The sequence below is a fragment of the Oxyura jamaicensis genome, chromosome 5, assembly GCF_011077185.1.
Source record: "Oxyura jamaicensis isolate SHBP4307 breed ruddy duck chromosome 5, BPBGC_Ojam_1.0, whole genome shotgun sequence".
In the NCBI taxonomy this organism is placed as follows: domain Eukaryota; kingdom Metazoa; phylum Chordata; class Aves; order Anseriformes; family Anatidae; genus Oxyura; species Oxyura jamaicensis.
Genome location: NC_048897.1, coordinates 23,049,346 through 23,072,115, shown reverse-complemented (window position 1 = coordinate 23,072,115; position 22,770 = coordinate 23,049,346). Strand labels below are relative to the sequence as shown.

Here is a 22,770-nt window from a genome sequence, read left to right as displayed (position 1 = left end):
TAAGTCACACCAAGCGGCTGGCTCAAGGTCAGAGAATATAAAACAGAGATTTTCCCCTCCAAATTGTCAAAGGCAGTCCATGCTGGGCAGAGGGGGACTGGCTCGCTTGAAGAGTTTCAGGGAATGGGCCCTGAGCTCCCCATGTCGGCACAGACCTGGCCAGAAGGCGTTAGCAACCCCTAACCATTTGGTGGACCCTAGTATATGTCCAGAGCTTGAAGTCTCTATTCTAGAGACTTCGGTTCCAGTTCAGAGATCTTCACTGCCACAGATTCTCTCCCCTGAGTGGCTGTCCTTGGGGGAACAGAGAGGACAGAGAACAGATGGGGCGGCTCCGGAACACCGTAGGGATTCCCAGCAGAGGGGGGATTCGTGCTACCTCTCACCATGCACCTGCTCTGGGAAGAGGCACTGAAGAGGAAGAGGAGGTTGAGACCTCAAGAACTACGCTCTGGGGCACTTAAAGTCCCAAGGCTTCACATTCATTCAGTCTCACAGCCTCCCCCAGCGCGGCATTACTCACTTCCACGCTTCCAGCCAGGCACAAGGCCAGCACAGATCTCTGCCGCATGGAGCCTCTGCAGAGAGGCAGTGGTCTCTTCCTTTATAGGCAACTGCCTGCCAAGCAGCTGGTTTCCCTGCTCTTCATCCATCAGAGCTGCTGACAGCTCTCTCCGTGTCAGGCACAGCCTGTGGGGCAGGGACAGCAGGCAGGCTCCTAGGACACCTCTCTGGTGCTGCCCCAGGACACCCACCCTGCTGCGTCCCGCTACCAGCAGCAGTGCCCGGGGGGAAGCACGGGTCCTGAAGGGAAGGCAGAGGGAGCAGTACCGCCCCTCAGAGAGCAGGGATGCCTGTCCTGCTGGTCTCACCAGGTGTACGACAAGGGCCTGAGGAGACTTGCCATAATTCAGGAGAACCAAGGTAGATCTGGTTCTTTATGTCCTCATGCAACACATCCAAACGGCACCTATACGACGTCCAGCAAAGGAGCTGCACACCTACTACATGCACCTTTCTTCTGCCTCTTCTTTCCTCCCTGTGAGGACAATAATGTCTGTGTGAAGATAACCTATTTAAAAAGGTCTTTGATACAGGTTCCACTCTGCTCTGTATTTATTTTAGAGAGAGCAGGCCAGGGTAAGTGCAAAAATGTGCTCCCTGAGATGACAGCTCCCCTGCCCAGTCCCAGATGCACCTGCAAGGTGCCTGCTACCTGGTACCTCTCACCCCACGGAGGACAGAGAGCAGAAGGTTGAGCTGGCAGGCTCCTGATGAGCGCAATGACTGTTGTTTTCTGAACCAACCACATTTTCCTTTAAGAGCCTGCAATTTCAAGACCAGGCACACAGGATCACAATAACCAAGTCAAAATCACCACAACCTCGGGGTCCAAAAAGCAAAACTGTTTTCCTAACCCACTGTATACAGAAAGTATTTTGACAAACGCTCCGGTCACTGTTGATGATCACGCTTGATGTGGGTGAACAAAAGCCATGAGGAATCCAGGTGGATGTACAGCTGCGGCTCCTCTCCGTGACCCAAGGGCAGCTATTCTCTTTGGGGCTGGAGGCAAAGGTGGCGAATTCTTCAAAGCACTTCCCTCTCCCCACCAGCAACACCTCAGTCTTTCCTGGATTTCGCTTCTATCGGCTGCTCTTTGTTCAGATGTTGGTTTTGGCCAGATCGCCAGCGAGCTTTGAAGTGGTGTACTCCACATCTTGCGTAAAGGAAATGCAGAGCCAAGTGCCACGGGAGTATTGCTCTTGTTTCATCCAGGCTGCCTCGCCCTCTCCCCACCCAAAGCCTCGCTGACCACAGCAGAGTGGGCACTGCAGAGGGTGAATCCTGGATGGTGTGGGCAGGGGGTGCTAACCTCAGATGTGGACCAGGGCTGGAAAATCACTCCTTGAGCTGGAAACAGATCTGCACCCTGCCGAGACTCAGCAAGCTCACGCAGAGACCACATTTTGCTGTGGAGCAATGGGTGTTTCCCAGCAGGACAGCAGCAGGGAGCGGGACAGGGCTGGCCAAAGCAGAAGTGAAGACGTGAGGCCCTCAGAGAAGGATCCATCTCCCAAGAGCTGGGAAAACCCCATATCCAGACCCGAGTCCAAGCAGCTCCATCTGTCCATCACCAACCTGCTGCCCTGTCCTCTGGGAAGCAGCTGCTGCCACCTGCCTCCTGCTGGCCAACCCTTCCCAGGGCGGCTGCTGCTTCTTGCCCAGGGAGCAGGGAAGGGCAGGGGAGCCTTCCTGGCTGGACCCACAGCAGGGGACCACTGGCTTCGGGGCACCCCACAGCAAGGCCCCGGGGCTGCAGAGCGAGGCTCCTCGCAGCGGGGAACCACCCCAGCTCCTCCAGCCTTAGCCTGCACCGGCTGCTCCAAGAGGAGAGCTCGCAGCCAGGACGGGGGCTGAGTCATGCTCAGCCCCTGATAACCTGCCAGGACAACAGGAGGGCTCTCCCCTGCTCTTGAAACACCAAACAACATGCTCGGTATCTGTCTTGTCCGTTCGCCTGTCCCCTTGGCCAGACGCCCTTGCCGCTTGAGGCCACAGGGACCAAAGGCAGTGATTCACTTCCCCCTTTGTAATGCTCTGCGGTTGCCGATTTTCCACTAAAGCATCACAGAAGAATGGGCAGCCTCCACACCAGTGTCTGTGTCTACAGGGGGAGAGGAAAGCAGCCAGCCTTGGAAAGCAGCAAATTGACCGCAGACCAGAAACTTCCCCTTTCTTGGACTCGGAGCAGGTTCCTCAGCAGGCAGACGGGATTCATGGCTCAGGCTCCAGGCCCCGCAGCACAGGGGGGGCACTGCTTAGAGAGCACTGAAGCCTATTATCAATTAGCTCACAAACATGCTGACAAGGAAGACAGCTCTGTTAGGACTCAGGGAGGAGGGGAAACCACACCATACAAGGCACCTGACTTCAAGCCCACCCACACGATGTCCATAAATCTTGGCTCAGTTTATCATCCCCACGAGCAGCAGAGAAAGCTCTGAAACCTGCCCACCCCGGCTTATCACTGTCCCACCTGTGGCTGCCTTCAGCCCTGGTACCCCCTGTGAAAGTAGGAGACACACTGAAGGCCCCCTGCTCTCCAGGGTGGTGGCAAAGGCAGGAGAAGTTCTCCTGGCCTGGAGAAGGAGGTGGTGGGGCAGAAGACCCTCCTGGCTGGGGAGAGGCTGGGCCAGGCAGGACCTGCCCACCTGAAGGCCACAGGAATGACCAGCTGGGTGTCTTTGTGCCTGATTCCCAGTCACCCACAGCCAGATCTCCTGCCAGATGAGCTGTCACGGGGACATCAAGGTGAGTGGCCACCCCATTCCTCCTTCCAGTCACTGTCCCGCTTGGTTGCAGGACAGTGCAGCCTGGCCAGAGCGGCTGCTCACACGTCTCTGCTCAGCTCTCTGCTGACACAAAACGCCCGTGCCTTGCCACACATGCCACACGTGCCACCTGCCACTCTGTCACTGCTCGTCTTTGTGCTCCTGCATTAGCGAGCGAGCAACTGCCTCCCTGGAAGCGGTCCAGCTCTCCAGGCATGGGAACAGCACCTGCCTGGCCCCGGGAGGGTGCAGACAGGCACAAGGGCACGGCACCGGGCTGGCATGGCAGCAGGTGGCCCTGGCTGGCTCTGTCAGATGCTGGTGCTGACCCCTCAAAGGGCCACAACCGGGACTGCAAAATGCCAGGCGTGACAGAGGGCTGTCTGAAGGCTCCGTACGGAGTGCGGGCTGATGCATCCCCCCCAAAAAACACAACAAAATGCAGCCTGCAGCTGCTCTGAGCTTCATGTGGAGCCAGCAGAGAAGCAGGCCAGCTGCTCAGTTACAACCACCGCATCTGGCCCCAATGAGCACACCCTGCAGACCGAAGCAGAGACCTGGAGGGGGAGGGAGGCAAGGTGTGCTACCTGCTGTGGTGGAGCAGCCTGTGCTGGCTGTGCTGGGTGCGCTGGGTGGCCAGGGAGATGTGCTCTCGTGGGCTGACGCAGCGAGGAAGCTGGTCCAGATGGCTCCCCTTCCTGGACACAAGGGCTGCTGCATTGTTTCGGACACAAGATAAACCGGCATGACACTGCGGCCAGACCCAGCCACCCAGCCTCTCTCATAACTCGGTGAGAACAAACCCATCTGGAGGTGTCCTAACAGCAGCCACCAGGCTCAGGTCTCCATCAGCACTACCATACGGCTCATACATGTCCCCACAGCCACGGGTTTTGTGCTGTGACACAACCGGGCACGGACAGGGGTAAAACGTTGCCTTGAAGCCCATGGGAAGACAGTATCACAGCTGGGGATGTGATGTTGCTCACCACCACCAACATCCAACAAGCTCACGCCGAGGACCCCAAACCCATCTGATGAAACTTCCAGCAGAGGCATTGGGCAGACTGAAGCTGGGGTGACCTGTCCCCCTCTATGGCAGGCAGAAAATAAGCATCGAGCTCACACTCATCCTGTTGGTGAGCAAATCCAACCCCCTCCACCGAGCTGCCCGCTTCAAAGCCCTGAGGAAACACATCGCCCTATTCATCCTCACACCCACTCGTGCCCTGGCGAGTGGGGGCAGCCAGCAGCCTCCCCCTGTTTTACACAGCATAGAGAGGGCAGGCAAAGCCTCTCCCACATCAGGCATGCCAGCAGGGGGAAAAGCATGCCCAGAGGGCACAGGGTGGAGAGGAGACGTGTTTAATCCTCTCTGTGTGCCTCGCTGGTGAAGAGGCTTTTCATCTACAGCCGTGGGAGACACCCACTCACCCTGGGAACACTAAGACATATTTCAGTTTAAACTAGTGGCTTGTATGCAGGTTGAAGAACCTGGCCTTTGGATCTATTAGCTCCTTTTAGTTAGGTTTTTATGTCTCTCCATCCCCTGCCACACACAGGATTCCCTCACCTGCAGCACTGAGCCACGAGAGCCACGTTGGGACATTACACTTGGCTGCCCACTCTCAAAGTCAGTGTTCAAGAGGCATTTAGATAATGCCCTTAATAACATGCGTCCATATTTGGCTAGCCCTGAAGTGGTCAGGCAGTTGGACCTGATGTCCTTTGAAGGTCCCTTCCAACTGAACTGAGCTATCCTATCCTGCTGGTCCCCAGCGTGGATGCTGAAAGCCACGTGTGAGAGGCATGAGAGCAGGTCCACGGTCACGGTGGGAGGACACCATGACCATGGCCCTGCTCTCACGCAGGGAGGAGCAGGCTTTGCCAGCGGTGGGAAGGGACCAGGAGCAGGCATTGCCTGGGCGCCAGCCCTCAGCAGGGCACCCCACAGGGACAGGGAAGGCGGAGCTCCAGAGTCATTATCAGCCTGTTCTAACACCCCTGGAAGAGTTTGGCACTCTGGTGTTGTGGCAAGCCTCCTCACTGAGAAATCATTGTGGCCACCCGGCCGAGGCACTGGCTGCCTGCCCCTTCCACATAGCCTCAGCCTCTGAGCGTGCTCCCCATGCTCCCAGGCCAGTTTTTGGCTCGGACATGGGTCTGTTAACTGTTCCGCTCAGCTCCCACCCTTCCAATTTGTCGGGATATTTTCTGGCAATGAAAACCACCTTGACTCAGTGCAGGACCCCAGGGAGCGCAGGAAAAAAGCCCATGCGATCGGGTCTTCTGCCTCCCAAATCCTAAGCACGCCTGGTCCCTCACATGCAGCCACACTGCATTGCGCTCTGCTGCTTAATTTGCTGTTCGCTCCTACTCTGCAAAACCTCAGCCTCTCCTTCTTCTGGATTTCTTCCTCCCATGGAGGATTTTTTCCTTCAGCTGTAACAGATAATATTTTTCCAGTCTGAATCTGTTCATAGTTCCTGCAAACGCTTAGTTTCTGGGGACTTCTACATCTCCATTTCAACCCCTCCTTGTACCAAATCAGCTTCAATCCATCCCTCGTGTCCTGCCAGCACTTGGCGATTTATGGAAACACTCAAAACCAAAGAGAACCCCTTTGATTTTGCTTAAGTACCAGCTTAAACCAAAAAAGGCAGCATATGACCAGGTATGAGAAACTGCAGCATAATCTGTATGCACAAAGAAGCTGAAAGAAAGCTGGACGACAAAGCAATGCAGGCATTAGGGAAAAAATCTCCAGTGGTTGATCGTGTGGCCTTGGTGCTTTTTTATCATCTTTCTTTTTTACACAACTGCTATATAAATTGTATCATCATAAATGTCCCAAGTGATAGATGTGTAGTATATAAAATAGGCTATAAACTGGATTTTCTGTATTACTTCACCCATCACACGTACACTGCATTTGCCGTGCACGCTGCTCTCTAGCATGTAGTCTCAGACTAAGTTGACAGCAGCAGCATTTTTCTTTCAGGTAGAAGTAAAAGCGCACTTGAACGTTTTCTCCCAAAGCCTAGAGGCTGAATTAAGTTATAGGAACGACTCCCAAGGAGGTACAGAAGAACCAGGCCTAATATAAAGACCATATTTGGAGTTTAAAAGGAGCCCGAAAAGCTCACTATCCTCCTGCTGCTCTGAAGTGTATGCAACCCCCTAGAAAGTAAATACATAAAACACATAAAGCAGAATGGTGCTGACAGCTTTAAAGCACCAGAAAGTCGAGCAAGTGTATCTAGTGCCAGGCTAGAGAAGGTGTATCTTGCAATTTAAAAATAGAAGTATTTTTATATAAGAGAAATTACATTTACACTCCTCTTGGGTAGCTTGAGTTTTTCCTTTAGGCTTCCCAGACAGCTTGCCAAGGACTTTCAACTGTGTCAAAACAGGAGAGGGGCTGGGACCTGGAACTTATGGAGCTCTCATTGCCCCAGGTGGAAGCTCTTTTCTGCATATTCTCACATGGACTGGCACTGGCTTTTCAGTTTCAATTTTTTAATAAAGTCTCAGATATCTACTCAAAGTCGGCTCAGGATCAAGGAACATAAGTGCTTGGCCACCTTGTGAAAAATATACTGCCATAGGGAAGCACCTCAGAAAGCTGCAATTAGAGTTTATCTGCTTTAGGGAAATATGCCATTCAAGTAACAAGCATAAACACGCCACAGCGGGGAACGCAAGGTTGGCACCAGCATTTTACCCCAGGAATTCAGAGTCATCTCCTGAGCTGGTCTCATCCCAAGCAAAGGAGGAAACAGCCCGCACAGGGGGAGTGTGCTTGCACAGAGGGACTTCTCAACCAGGATGGCTTTTATTTCCTGTAGCTAAGTGGGTATTAACAAGTTGTAACCCTCATAAGTATAAATTGAATGATAGTCATAAGTGAGCAGAAGAGCAGGAGCGTGTTCAGTAGGTGAGTGGCTGGTACCGGCCTCCTCCTTGCACTCTCCCTATCACTGCAGTGGGCAAACTGTCCCGGACACTTCGCAGCAGCACAAGTAAGGCAGTAAGGAAGCTCCAGTTTCCTCATAACCATGGGAAGTTCAAAGCTGGCAAGACAGGAGGCTTCAAATACTGCCTTAACAATGAAGACTGCTCTGTTTGGCGCAGCATCTTCAAAAACCAGATGATACTGCACTGATTTTTCATTTTATCTGCTAGCCCTCAATGACAGCAAGCTAATCCACCTGGTTTTCCAAGCCACAGCTCTCAATGTCACGTTTCAAGCGGCCACTCCAGGGTGGAGAGCTTTATATCCATCCGTGGCCAACACAGTGGCTGCCATGGATGCCAGTCTCCTCGGAAATGAGCACGCTAGGCATTTGCCACCAGACCAGGAGCTTCTAACCATGATGAGTTACTTCAGCTAGTTTTCAAAAGGGGGGAAATATACTTTTTCCATCCAGCAAGCTCCGCTGCACACCCAAGAGCTCCTGCCTGCTCCCTGCTGTTCTCATCATTAGCTTCCCAGAGAGAGGAGAGAGACTTTGGCAGGGCCTCCCTGCTGGCACGAGGCTCCCCCAGCCTCTCCAGGCCAGGAGCGCTTGCCACAGCTCCTCCAGCCCTGCAACCAGCCCTTCCTCGCGTCAGGAAGGGAGGAGATGTCTCCTCCTGGGTGCTGGAGAGCAGGCTCTGAGACCAGGAGTCAGGGGGGCGGGCATGTCCCGACTCAGCCTTCTTCCTTTTCCACCCCAAAACCAGCAGGCACCTCCTAGCAACTGCCCTGCCCAAACAGAGCCCTCCCAGAGGAAGCTCCCTGCTCTCCAGGGCTTAGCTGTACTGAGCTGTCTGCGCCGTGTCTCAGCACCCTGTACCACAGCTATTTCCTTTCCCCTTGCCCGGCTTGCTGCAAAAATGCTTTGCAGGTCCCAGTCACATCTTCTTTTTCTGTGAGGAGGAAAGCCTTGCTTCCCTACCCCAACGCACGCCATCCTGCCTGGGCAGCACGGCCTCAGGGGCAGATGTGGGTACGGGCCCAGCACCCGGGCACCTGGCACTCCGCTCCCCCAGGAGGGACCTTCTCGGGGTGACAGCGGCAGGTCCCTCCCCACAGGCTGCTGGCTACAGGGACAGGTGGCCGCAGAGCAGCCAGGCATCCAGCCGGAGGGACGGGGGCACAAGTCCCCTCCACCCCCTGCTAAACAAACAGGAATTCTTCTGATACTCCAGCCTTAGGAAAACAAAGCTGTTTCCATTTAGCTCGGCTTCTGGGCTGAGGTGCAGCTCCACCCGCGCAATCATCCGGCGGGGCTTTGCTTCCCTGGGCAGAGATTCAGCCTGAGATCAAGACGAGGGAGGATTTAATGCTAGCCCATGCTGGGAGGGCCTCTAACACCCCCAGGATTTCGCTCTCTGGAGCTCCAAACAGCTCAGCACCGGGGCCTCCTGGCTTCTGCAGCAGCTAGCAGGTCCCCACGCTCCCTCAGACACCCAGCTCCAAACCTCCTCCTAGCTATGAAGGGGCCTGGGAAGTCACACTCATCTCCCAGCCTGCATTGTAAGGAGCAAAAAGCATGAGCATCACCAGCTCCAGAGCCCCCAGAGTGATCCCAGAGCTGCCCATCTGCAAGCCATGCCTTCTCAGCAGGTGCTGAGCCAGGAGAAGGCTGGTGTCAGCTGAAGCTCGTCTTGAAGGGAAACACTGCTAAGAGCCTCCCTCAGGACTGCCCGAGGCCAGGACAGAGCAGGCAGGTCTAGCACAGGCTCTGCCGCCCTGCAGCACCTAGCACATGGTGCTGGTTTCCCACACTCCAGGAGAAGCTGCCCAGTGCCAAAGGTGGGATATCCTGCGATACAGCACAGGAACAGAGCTGGGCACTCCCAGCTCATGTGCCCAATATGAGAGCTCACAAGACAGGAGGACGGGGCACCACATCAACTCCCACGGACTCCACCAGGCAGACAGATTTCATCATTTTTCCTAAGCATCTCAGTAGCAATTTTAAATTTAAATCACTGGCAAGTCTGACCAGCTGAGGATATGAAACCATTTTAAGCCAGCCCCACCTCTCAGGGAAGTGGGGAATATTTTGGTCCAGAAATTTTCTGAATAACCCCTGATGTTGCTCCTCTATCTCTGTCTGAAGACTCCCTTCAGAATACATTGGAAGCAGAATCAGCCCCATCTCTGCTCAGAGAGCAGGTCTCTGGGGAGGATTCATGTTTTTTGCTGCATGTTTATGCAGCATCTACTACAGCATTGTTCCAGTACATGACTTCACAGCTTCTGATTACTACCTCAGTACAAACAAACACATATAGAGCCAATATATACACAAATAAACAAAAACAGAAAGCAAATTCACTCACGTGAGGACTGATTTCCTGTCTTGGCACAGCACGATGTGGCTTGGAGGTCTACAAGCTCCTACCCTTGCGCAATTCCTCCTTGTTAGCAATGAGAATGTGCAGGGAGCTTGGGGACTGATTGTTTGTCCTGGATCTCAAAGCCACCTCACAACCGTGACCTGGAACCACCAGTGTCCTCAGCCCCTGAGCCACCCTACAGCTTCTTCTACACTTCTTTATCAGCAAATCAGACAAGCCAGACAGCTGCTGTGGGACCATGGTGGGCTCACTACAAGAGGTCAGTGTGCCACCAGCATGACTCCTCCTTACCCAGGAGGGGACCGAGGACTGGAAAATCTACCTAGGCTGTTCCTCTCGGAGTAAGTGAATCAAACCCCAGTGAATGTGAGCCCGTGTTGCCAACACCTAAGAAGCAATCCTCATACTTGCAAATCTGAGCAAGATCTACCCAGTTCTGGGAAGGCCAATATGCCTCTTCCTTTTGTTGCTACAGGCCACTTGAATGGAGGAAGCCTGATGGAGAAGCACAGAAAGCACATCAGCGGTAGCACAGACAGATGAAATTGCAACTGCAAGAACAAGGATCCAAGTTCAGACTGGTCTGAGAGCACGGTTTCATGAGACAAATGACCATTCTAGTAAGAGTCTTGCCCCAAAAGGGAAGTCCACCCCCTTCCTTGCTAGCTTTGCAATCCTTCTGGTCTTCATACTTCAAATTACCCCGCTGCAGAGGCAGAAAATTATCCTTAAATTTGCTGCGTTAGTGTTTTGCTGGCTTACAGAACTGAGCCGGCTCACCCAGGGGCCAGATGGCAGCAGTGGCAGTGCAGAGGAAGCAGTGGGAGGGCACAGCTGGGTGCGGTGTCAGCAGAAGCGTACCTTCGGCTGTGGGCTTTCGGGCAGCACAGCCTACCTGGGGATTCCCCTCTTACAGGCTCCATGGCTAGCCCAGAGGCTGGCTGGCTGAAGGGGACACTCGAAAATAGCTGGGAAAGAACCCGTCAAATAGCTGCAAGACTTTTCAGCCATGCCAGTTGTATGCCATATGTTACATTGTCCATGGACAAAACCTAAGCGACTGAATTGTATGAGAAAAAGCCCAGAGGCTGAAGCAAGGAGCACAGATGAGGACCAGTGCCAGGGTGCAGGCAGCCCCCCACCAGCCTGCGCAGCACTGCCAAGGACGAACATCCAACGTTCTCACTGAAGCGAGGGATGGGGTGACGTCCTACAGCCTCTGTGGGGAACGAAGGAGGAAAGGCATGGCATGGTCCTTAACGGCATCCTATTTCCTTGGGACTGTGCCAAGGGATTTAAGGTAGAGCAGGCAGCTGGGCATTCAGCACTCCCAGCCCAGCACTCGCTAGGCTCCGTCGGTGCCTGCACAGTCCCGTGTCCTCCGCACGGAGCCTGAGGTCATGTTCCTTACTGGGAAAGCCTCAAACAGGTGGCGTATCTGCAGGGGCTCCGCTCTCCCTCCCCTCCTGTCCTTGCACACAGAGGGGTGGGAGGAGGTCACTGCCATGGGGAAGCTCGTCGGGAGCAAGTGGGATCGCGGGCATGTGCTAAGGCTGCCTGCTCACTTGTGTGCCCAGCCTCTCCCCAACAGCAATGGCATGGCCTTGGCCACCTCTCTCCACGAGTATCACCTCAGCCTTGCTGAATCTGGCTCCCATTAGATAGCCTTTCATTTGGGCACCAAGTTATGCTGGCTTCAGTGAATTGCCTCCTGTCAGTCATCCCTTTCCAGTCATTTGAGCCCCTCTAAAATTGTAGATGTCCAAGAGTGAGTGTCCAGAAATGTCTCCAGCCCATACATTGCCTCTGCTTCAGAAGAGACAAAAACACAACAGCTACTAAATGCAACAAGCACTTTAAAATTGACAGCAAACATGCAGAAAACCAAAGCCCGAATTGCCCACTCCCCAGGCAGCTCCAAGTAGTGCTGATAGAGAAAGTCAAAACAGCTCACAGAGGAAAAGGAGAAACTGAAGTCACCTCCTGGTCTGGCACCTCCAGGGCACATAATTTGCTGCAATGTCTTCTAGACTGTTACTGAGAGACTTCTGCTGGAAGCCATGTGCAAATTCTCAGCCATGGTGGCTACCAGCTATAAGTCTTTCAGGCCCAGCAACTGGATAAGCAGCAGCAAGAAAGATACAGGCTGCTAGGAGGGGGTTTAAGAATCCACGGACTCTTACAAAGAAGCCAAGATTATTTCTTTTGAAAAAATAAATGGGTTCTTCTATACCAGCAGGCACTATTACCACATCTCCATCCCCACCAAGCAGCCTGAATACTAGAGGAACTTGTCAGGGAAAGGCATCTTTCATGCCTTTACTGCCTCCTTAGTGCTGTTCCCAGAGGCTGTGCAGTCTCCCTCCTTGGAGATCTTCAAAAGCCATCTAGACGTGGTCCTGGGCACCCTGCTCTGAGTGGCCCTGCTGGAGCAGGGGGTTGGACCTGGTCACCTCCAGAGGTCCCTGCCTACCTCAGCCACCCACAGGTTCTGGACTGATTCTGCCTTTCATGCCTTATTCTATGAACAAAGAACCCACATCTCCAGAGGGACCTCACAAAACACAAAATGTGGAAGAGTACGAGAGCACCTCAGAACCGACTCACGGCAACCAGGCTGAAGCCATAAGCTTTTCTTCACACAAAAGAAACAGATGATGCCACAGTTATCATCCTGAGCTCAACATGCTTCTTGCATGCTCTCTTGAGCAAATCCCTCTGAACACCAACAGCTGCACCTTTGTTTCCACACCTGCCTGCGGAGTGACCCACGCGACAGCAGGGTGGCACAAAAGCAGGGAACACCCAGCTCAGTAGTGGCTGGAGTCTGAGAGGAGACACCTCAGAGGCACTACACATATCATCACTTGGCTCAAACCAGCTTTTAACAGCACACCTCAGGTCTGTGTGCCTTCCCCTGAGTGCCACCTGCACACAGTGCCCTGGACACATCCTCTTCAGAAAGTTTTCACCCCACTCCTCGGCCCACCCTGCTGCCCCCACGTAGGCTGCTCGAAGGACAGGGGCAAACAGCTCCTCCCCTGTGGGACCTCTTCCCACTCTTGTGTGTGCCCAGGGACCGTGAGAGTGCGCTGGGGACAAACTGAGTCCCCTGGGTCCCCTGGAGCAGACTTACCCGGTGGGTGCGTGCCGCGGGACGGGCGCCTGAGCCCCTCGTGTGGAGGCGTCCCTCTCGGCCGTGCCGGTCCTCCTCCGCAGGGAGCTGGCAGGGGGCTGGAGGGCGATGCCGGGCGGGTGGTACTCTTGCTCGGGGACGACTTCTTCACACCTGGAGCCCTGGAAGCCCGAGCGGCAGGTACAGACCTGGGGCCGGCTGCAGGAACCCTTGTTCTGGCACGGCGGGTCACAGACAGCTGGGGGGACACAGGCAGGCGGTTAGCAGGACACGGGGCTCCTGGCAGCAAGGAGTGCAGTGGTCTGTGTGCTACCTTTTAGCTTTATTCCATTCTGGGGTCTGACTTGCACGGTCCTCCTGCCTGTCCCCCTTGCCAGCTCTCACCCCACAGCCGATATTGGAGTCACCATGCCCAAATTCCTCCGCAGTTACAGGGACTTACAGTTCATTAACTTCATGCCGAAACCACTCTCCAAGCCTGCGTGTGTTCCTAATTACAGCACATCAGCTTCAGTTTGCGCCCCGGGAGGAAAGTGCTGTTAATTATATGCTGGACCCTGACACTTCCCAAGTTAACAGATGCCAAATTGGGTTTATAACCCAGTCAGTGAGAGCCAGGGAACCACTGCTCACTCGGGTAGAACCAGGCTAGATGTTCTGAGCAAGTATAATTGAGGAGGCACTGAAAACCAATGTCTTCCTTCAAAGAAGAGAAGAAGGTAAGGGCTGCCTGGCAGGAGGCCATGAAACCTCACCAGACAATGCAAGGCAAACGTTAACCTCCAGCCACGTGGAAAGCCTGTGGATGAGCTGCAATGTGCAGCTACCACTTCTGCTCCAGGCTGATTCCCCAGGAGTGCCCTGGGTGGCCACAGGAGCCAGTTTGATGTCCCAGCACCTCCACACACAGCTGCCGAGGCTCCACGAGCACCTCTTTCCCCTTCCTGGTTATGTTCTCACACTGCATCCATCACTGGGAGAACAAGCAGGTCTGTGAGACATGCTGCTTTTCTGGACAACAGACACACAGAGAGCTCTAGCCCCGTGTGCCTTGCCCACATCACCCCGCTGGCACCAAGCAAGGGAAGTCCTTGTGCAGACTCCAAGGTCCTTTCACTACAGCACGGACCGTTCCCTGACCCCAAAACTGGTCTGCCATCAGCTTTTCCTAGCTGCATCAGTGATACATTGGCTGGAACACTTTATTTGACCTTTATTTTAAGGTGTTAATGATCAGGAAGAGAGACAGATCAGGGGAAAAGGGAGAACCCAAGCCATGGAGCGCTGTATAGGCTAAAGCCAGAGCTTTTGATGAAATCCCTCAGTAAAATAAATCAACCTCTGCTGCAGACTCTGGAACACAGACAGAGTCCTAGTCAGGCAGGAATGAGCTGTTTCAGTCTTGGGGAAGCCTGGCAGTCCAAAATTTGATGTCATTTATAACAACTCAGCTGTGATTTAAATGGGCTGCCAGTCCATACCATTATCTCCCAACAAACGCCTATCTCAGCAAGCTCCACCACCCCAGGAGGCCTGCCGTGCCAAACAGCCACTTGGCGGGCTGAAATCCTGCAGAGCAGGGACCCACCGGAGCAGCAGCTCCGGATCCAAGCCACAGCAGCCCTCACGATGCCTCCCACGTACAGCTCTAATGGTGGCATGGCATGTGGGCTGTGTCCCTCGGCAGCGACAAGCCACCAGGCACTCTGGAAGCCCCTGAGGCAGCCGATACAAAAGAGAGAAAGAAGGGACTGGGATCAGCCTTCGTGCAGGATGGGCGGGGAGCGGCCCTAGCTGAAATACTCCAGCTCTAGGATTAATCCACTTCCCTGTTTCTTTTGGAGACTCAGAAATGACTTGAAAGAGCTTTTAAAGGTTTTCACGCAGTCTAGATGTGCACGGCAGGAAGGTCACAGCCCTTCCAATTCCAAACGTGAAAATCACGAGTCAGACCCCCAAAGCCATAAAACTGTCAGAAGAAACAGAACAGGTAAATATATACACATGTATATTTGGAGTCTTTCTCTTTGCTTTCTGGCTTCTGAGCCTAGGGGTCGCCCAGAGATGTCTCTCCCAGCCGCAGGGTTATAAACACTTTCTGGTGAGACGAAAGCCCCTCTTTTCTTCTTGTTGTAAGCACCTGTTCCTGAAGTTGGGGCTTTAAGGAAAGCAAAAACAGGTATCTCAAAACTACTTATAAAAGGATGAGACTGGGAGGACGCTGCAGGGACAAGTGTGGCGTGCCTCTAGCCACCCAGCTAGGCAAGGCAGGCAGGATGGTACACGGGGACAGCCACGGAGTCCAACCTCCCATCGCCTTGCACACACACCGGGCCCAGGACTGAGCAATGATGTTGCTCAAGGTCTAGGGCAGTGGTGCAGATCTTTCACTGTAAGCTCTCTGAGCTGCTCTCCTACTCAGTCCCATTTAACTGTGGGAGAACCTGTCCATCTGCTGAGGCAGCCACAGGAAAGCTGGGAAGGTGCTGAAGGACTTGTACCACTGGGGTGATTTAGTCCATTTTCATGGAAAAGTTTGCTTATTGATGCAACAAAATATGTAACCTCAGTTCTAACCTAAAGCTCTGACTGTGCCAGCAAACCCAGAAGGGAAGGCCAACTTAAGATACATGAGAGATTTGTGCAGGCTGACAGGCAGGTAGATCAATGGCAATGCGTGAACAACAGAGACTGAAAACGTAACTTCAATGAAAAACAGCCTGTACTAAAAAAAATCTAGTCACTGCACAGAGGACAGACAGAAGGAGAGAGCATGCGAATATCATCTCGGTTTTGCAGATGCAGAGAAGCCCCAGGTGCTAATGTGGCTGTCTGAAGACACGCTGAGAGACCAAGGCAGAGCCAGCGACAGACCCTGGGATCCCTGCGCCTTCATCGAGCATCTTAACCACAAGCCCATCTGAACGAGATTAGAAAGTGCATGGATTTATTTAGTCCTTCCCAACATGCTAATTAAAAAATGTTTTCCTTTAAACTTTAAGATACCCATGGCAGAAAAAAGCTCATCCTGCATCACCAGCCCGGCCAAGGCTGCCATCCCAGGAAGCAGCAGAGAACCACGACACATACTGCTGCTGAGGGTGGAGATGGACAGACTAATACTGGGAGGCTGAGCAGGAGGATTCCCCTGCTCTTCAGCAGAGGGGAAGGAATCTGTCCAGGGAATGATGAGCTGATAGGGAGCAGCTACATTATCTATGAGATCATCCTCCTTAACTCTGTTAGCTTGCTTTCACCCCACCAGCAAACGTCAGTGTCCCCAAGTGAGACAGTTCTCTTTTTTTATCTTCCCAGTCATTGACTCTCTGAAAACTCCCCAAGTCCTCACTGCACTTCAGCCCTAGAAGCTGGAGGAAAAAAAAAAAAAAAAAAAAGGCTGGAGAAATCTGCCCAAGGCTTGAGTTCAGCCTTGTGTGGAGGTTTTGCAAGAGGAAAGTCCCTGGAAAAAAGTGTCCCTGGAGAAGGAAAATGTCACTGCGCGTGGTAGGCGATGGCAATTAGATTAAAGCAAGTGTTTGGCCCCCCTCCTCCTGTTCCCAGGCTCGGACGGACCAAAACCTAGGCCCTGCCCATGACCCAAATGCCAACTTCTTCCCTGCTTCACCACACTAAGAGGTTCCCCCTGGCTGCGCTTCCACCCTGCTAACCTCCTTGATATGCCCCGTATCAAAGAGCATGGGATCAGAAATTAAACAACATTGCAGCACAGAAATTAACCAGAACGGGCTGTCCAGCTTGCGCTGGCAGCTTTAAACAGAGCCAAGCGTCCCCGGCAGCTTGAGCTCCAGCAGAAAAGCCCACAGGGGGAGGTAGCTGGGAACTCGGCGATGTTTACACGCCACCGGTCTCCATCCAAGTCCTGCCTGAGATTTCCCATCCCCTGTTGGGGTGACACTGTCAGGCCCGGTCGTGTTGACGGTGTCCTTTTAATTAATCCTCAGGAACAGCGGCACCTGAGCAGGCGCTCAACAGCCTGCGTGGCTGCGAGCCCAGATCCACGGCTCCTACAAAAACCCCTAATGAGAGAAAGATGCTGCCATTGCTGGCCTCCCGCTCTGTTTACAGACACTGTCTGGCAGCACAGCACGCTCTCTACCGTTTGGCTTCTGTGGACGAGGGGGGGGAAGAGAGCAAGAAAGGAGGTGAGTCAGCCCTTGGCCCCTCGCTCCCGAACGGCGATTGCTAATGCAATTATCCCGGCGCAGCCCAAACGCTGCGAGACCCTGCGGCAAATAACGCCGAGCTCCTTCCAGCCAAACATCTGGGCAGCTGCTGCCACTCGAGTGAAGCCAGATGCTCGGGGGATGCCCTGGTGCTGCCCCCGGCATGGGGATTGTGCCTGTCCCCTGCCCTTCCCAGCACGGGGTCCACGTGCAGGGTCACAACACTTCTGGGACACGCAAGCTGTGGTGTCCCTACTCACGTTTGATGCAGCGGTTTGTGCCAGGAGCCACGGTCCATCCCAAGCAGCACTGCCTCCCGCAGACGTTGGGCCTGAGCAAAGAGACAAAAGAGCACAATGAGGAGGAGAAGGGGGAGCCGAGGTCTCTGCAGCCAGCACCTCTGAGTCACCCGCAAAATTATTTCCTGCAGCATCTGATATTTCCTTCCAGATGGACCAGCAGCTGAGATCAAAACCCATCGGACAAGGGCTGAGTTGTTCAAGTGCCTGGAAGAGAACCCCCCCGGGACGGCGTGAATGCGGCAGTGTGCGCCATGCCGCAGCGTGTCCCCCTCCAGAGCCGGCACGGCGCTGAGGAGCCACGTTCCTCCTGAGGGCAATGGCAGGCCACAGGCCTGCCATCTTTACAGACCTCGCAGCACTATATTTTTTTTCCATGGCATCGTGGTGTAAATCGGGCCTCATTCCAACTCTGGCCACAGCGTTTTGTCCATGGACACATCCCAGGCAGCTGCAGCTGAAGACAACACAGCCTCCCCTCCCGACATGCCAGCAGCCACGTCCCACCATTGCTGTCCGCCCCTGGCCTGCCAGCCCTATGGCGCTAAGCACCTTGTGCTAATGCTCATTCCAGCAGGCTCAGCTCATTTCCACAGCTGTTAATTCCAGCACGTTGACACAAGGTCGTTTGGACTGCCCTCACACAGACAGCATCCTCCCCACCAGCACTTTCAGGTGCCGATCACCAGCCACGGATGGCTGGCGGAGACATCGCTGCGCCCTGCAAAGCCAAAGCAGGCGGCCAGCCCTGCTTCCTCTGGCCACTTCTCCTGACACATCGATAAGGAGGAGGGATAACAAGCTGCGCGTTGTTCTGCAAGAGCGTTTACTCACCGCAGAGGGAAAGTTTGGGGAATGTGTAACTTTTGTGTATCGAGGAAGAGGGGAGAGTACAGCTGTCAAAAGATACAAAGTCAGAAATAGGCAGCCTGAAGGCTCTGGAAAGCCTCTGGAAACCAAGTCGGGAGTGTGGTTTATTTCTAACGCTGGACAAGGCAGTTGGAGCTGCTGACAGAATTTACAGGAACCATGGAAACTTGTACATTTGTCTTCTGGATTGACTTTCACATGAACACAGCAGGGTCAGAAGATGATCCTGCTCTGAACCAGCATCCTCCAGGGAATGACTCCTGCATTCCCACGGCATGAGATGGCAGTGCCAGAGGTGCCAGAGTCCAAGGTGTGGGGCTCACATTTCAGGAGAGCCAAGGGGGTGGGTAGCAGGCATGCAAGGATTGCCCTGGTGCTCGTGAATGAAGCTGCCGGTAGATACACAGTCACCACACGTAGGAAGGGGAAGTGGTTTGAGCAGCCACATCATTTGTAAAGCATTATCCAGCCCTTCAGGATCAACATTTTGTTAACCCAGGTAGGTTTTACAGGGGGAAAGCACTTAAATTCCCTCGCTGTGGCTTCCTGCAAACAAGTCAAATTAATTCTTGCCTTCACTCATGCCTGTTCTGGAGGTCTGAGGAGCATGGCATGTTTGCCATGGTGCTCAACCAGCTGCACAGGCTGTCACCAATACCGGGGACAAGGCTGTGAGCTACCCCTGGGCACATGGGGCTGCTCCTGGATGGCAAAACCAGTGGCAAGGTCCCTCCAGCCTGGTGTCACTGTACCCAGGCAGCTGATGGGCATCACCCAGGGGACAGCAGCTCCCAGGGGATGCGAAGGAGCTGGCAGAGCCTCCTGGCAAGGGGAGCTGTGTGGCACCAAGCCCCTGGCAGAGCTAGCACCGACGTGAGCCAAGGCCATGCTCCCAGCTTTGGACACTCAGCCTGCCTCCTGCTCGACGTGGTGCCCTGGAAACTGGAGGCAAGGCGGCAGGCAGAGGAGAGCGGGCAGCAGGAGGACAGCAGGAGGGACATGACTGGAGATGTTCCCAGGTGTTGGTACATGGCTGTCTGCGACATCGGACTGCTGCAGGGTTCCCAGGCACCCTCCAGAATAGTTCCCAGCCCGGCTCAGTCCCCATCAAGCAGTGCTATTCGTGGTGCTGGATGCACCAGCATAACCCTCAGCTTGGGCAAGGGAGCGGCTGTAGCCAAGTCTTTTGCCACTCGCTTCGCTGCAGCAGCCGGAGCACGCTGTCAGGAGCAGGTCCCCGCCACGGGAAGTGGGACACAAGGACTCGGGGCGAGAAAAGCCAGCGAGATTTCACAGTGTTATTTGAAACCAGAGCCAAGCAAGTGCAACAGGCGCTAGGGGGAAGGAAAGCAGAAAGCAGTAGTAAGATCGCGGCTTCACATAGTTTAAGCATGTGCACAGCCTTGGTGGCGATCACACGGTGTTTGTTTCTGAAGCATTCGGCAGAAGCATTTTTTTCTCCATTTATTTTAGCTGTAATCCATGCATCATCCTTCAACTTCACGCAGTGCTCCGCTGCCAGATACGCTGGCTCCGTGCGAGTCATTCACAGCATCCTCACAGAAGGCCAGGGGACTATTAGATCACCAGGTCTGCCTTTATACGGCAGGACAGTGAACTCCATCCAACTGTGTATGAAATATCTGCAGGCAGACCCAGCGAAAAACATTAGCAAAAGGCTGCTGGCATCAAAGAGCCACAGAAAACGCTCTGCCAAGTCCACATCAGCGTTAACTGCCTCTGCGCCTGAGCAGTCCTACACACGCACTGCAGCGGGAGTCGGTATCCTAAAAACCTGGGTGAAGCAGGACTACACAGCTGCAGGCAGTGCCCAGCAGGAATTAGTCAAGGATTTTGTGCATTAGCCAGCGCACAGGAAGAAAATAGGGGGAGAAGGAGAAAGTATGGGATTCCCAGCCTGTTAGCCCAGGATTCCCTGTCAAAAAGCATCATCTGCCCCCCAGAATTGTCCAGGCAGGTAGCAAAAGTATTGGCTTCCACCCAGCTCCCTCTAGTTTTGGTGTGCATCACGTGAGGATTTATTTTCACAGCATCCTTTCGCATCCTTTCTTGTGCTCAGTGGTAGAAGATGGCGATTTTCCGTGATACTTGCTGTGGTGTCAGAAGTCACCTCACAACGAGCCAACAGGAGAAAATACCAAAAGCCAGATCTGGCAAGGCTTTCGGCTGGATGCACCCATGGGAGGGTGTGAGCAGCACAGCGGGCAGGGCACCACACACATCCAAACGCTCCCTGAGAAAGAAACTCAGTCTGGGATATGCCACTGTCAGACAAAGTGGGAAGACAGCTCTGCAGAGGAGATACCTTGCTAATAACCAGTTTTTTCAGCCACATGACGCCGTTTCACAGTAAGCATGGTGGTCTGGGCAAAGCCCCTAGAGGTACCAGCAGAAAACTGTGACTTGGGAACCAGGAAAGGCATCCCACGCTGGGATTTTAAGCCAAAGTAACTACATAAATAAATAGCACTGGGGTGGAGAGCAGGCTGCAAAGCCACCTGAGGAAGGGAAAATGAAGGTTGACATACCAGAGAGCAGCAAGAGTGCAGTGCAAATAGCAGAAGAGAAAATATCCCACCTGGCAAATAAATGAAACATCATAAAATGAAGTTTTTTAGGGGCCCTGCATTTCCTGGATGGAAACGTGTCCAGTGCAGCAAGGGACGTAAGAAGATGGATGAGGTGGAAGGCCGGGAGTCTCACGGAGAGGCTTGGAGGCAGCAGCAGCTAGCTTTCCATGAGGAGCAACGCCATGTGGTTACTCACCGACGGCGATTTTAGCTCGGCTTTCTCGTAGAAGCCAAAGACGGTAGGTCACAGGGAAGTTTAAAAAGTGCTGATTTGGACTCCAGAAGAGATGGAAAGCTACTGCCGACAAGCCATTATAGGCACGTTCCAGAGTTCAAGTTCTTGGGGACCACAGCAAGCTCACTCCTCCCAGCCCTCTCTTCCAGAGCGCAGACAGAGCGTGGCTCCGAGGTGCAGCTCTTTGCTTCCCCGAGCCTGAAGGACACAGCAGCACCGGGTGCCCCGGGGAGCCACATCTCGCTGATACCGGGCCAACAGAGTGGCAGCGATGGACACACCGTGACTGCTTCCTCAGAGGTTCTTCCGAACAGAACGTGAAGATCAGGGCACGTCGCCCTGATCACAGCGTGGGCTGGCTGCTGGCACTGGGGGCAGCCGCAGCCTGGGGACCCCACGGGACTGCTCAGGGTGGTCACTGGGAAGAACAGGCCGTGTCTCAAGGGACCAGCCCCAGCTGAGCTTCCATGTGACCCTAAAGCACGACTGACAACACCGGGGCTGCAGAAAGGTTAAAATCCTCCTGAGCCCAGAAAAGCCCAAATCCAAGTGAGCAGGACCAGGTCTCCCAAGGAACGGTTTCAGCGTGCTGTCCCTCTGGGCCGCCGGCAAAGCAAGGCTAGAGGAGTCAGTAAGCCAGCAGCCCGGGACCTACCTGCCACTGACTAGCTGATAGTGGTAAGGACTTTGAGTATCAGACGTAACGGGGAAGAAAAGCAAGGCTGTGTTTACTGCTTCTGCGGAGTTGTAGGAAACCACGTGGGGCGTAGAAACTACACGGAGACAGCTCTGTCTTGAAATTTTGCAGGGAGATGAGTACGGGAAAGAGAAACCTCAGGGATTAAGCTGCCTTTTGCATTCTAGTGCAGATCCCTCCCCACGTTAAAGAAGACCTTTCTGCCCGTGTTCAAGGGCAGTAAGCCCACAGCCTGCCCCCTGCTTCTCCCGACAAGGGCTCACGGGGGGAGCGGACACGTGCTGCCGCATGGGTCGGTCCCGCTGCCTGTGCCAGGGCTCTGGTGGCCGATCCATCCAGCAGGGACACTCATCCCGAGGGGCATCAGTTGCAGGGGAGCACAGAGGGAACCGCAGAGCGGGGAGCCCAGGGGAAGAGTTCGTCAGCGCCGTGCCAGACGTCCCGCTGCAGCTCCCCTCGGCCGCGGAGCAGCTGGCCCTGCCATATGATCTCCTCTCCACCTCCACAGGGCTGCAGCCAGAGCCCGGAGCGGGACGCAGCCCTGCCAGGCAGCTCATAGGAAGCCTCCCCCGGCCGAGCCAGCTGAAGCCATGGGAAGCTGCCGTGCGGAGCACTTACAAGGGGCCCATTATGGGAGGAAGGAGCCAAGGGGCCAGGTACCTGCAGCACGAGCCGCAGCGGCCGGACTCGCTCCATCCCGCGGGGCCAGCCGAGCCCCTCCAGCCTCTCCCAGGGCACCAAAGCCGGGGGGAAGGCGGCGGGCACCGGGGCACCGCAGAGGGGACGTCCCGCAGCTCGCAGCCCGGCCCGGAGCACGCGTGGGGCCGGAGGGGAGGCAGCCGGCGAGGGTCCCGCGGGGCTCCCGCACTTACCCCGCGATCCTCCCGGCGCCGCTCGGCTCCTTCGCCCGGGGCACGGCTCGGGGTCGGAGCCCGCTCCTGGGCCGCTGCCGGGCCGCCGCCAGCCCCTGCCCGTGCCCGTGTCCCCGCCGGGGACCGAGCCCGTCTCCGCCGCCGGGGCCGGCCGCGGGGCCGCGGTCGGGGCGGGGGGCGGCGGGCAGGGGCGCTGCCTC

General features: G+C 54.7%; 1 protein-coding gene across 1 annotated transcript in view; it reads right to left on the bottom strand.

Moving 5' to 3' along the window:
• LTBP2 (latent transforming growth factor beta binding protein 2) overlaps window positions 1-22,770 on the bottom strand; it is a 64,155-nt gene that overhangs the window by 40,468 nt on the left and 917 nt on the right. The window contains exons 3-5 of the mRNA XM_035328038.1: window positions 22,571-22,767; window positions 17,267-17,337; window positions 12,823-13,060 (exon numbers count right to left, since the gene is read on the bottom strand). Coding sequence (XP_035183929.1) covers window positions 12,823-13,060; window positions 17,267-17,337; window positions 22,571-22,767 — 506 coding nt within the window. The remainder of the gene's footprint in view (window positions 1-12,822; window positions 13,061-17,266; window positions 17,338-22,570; window positions 22,768-22,770) is intronic.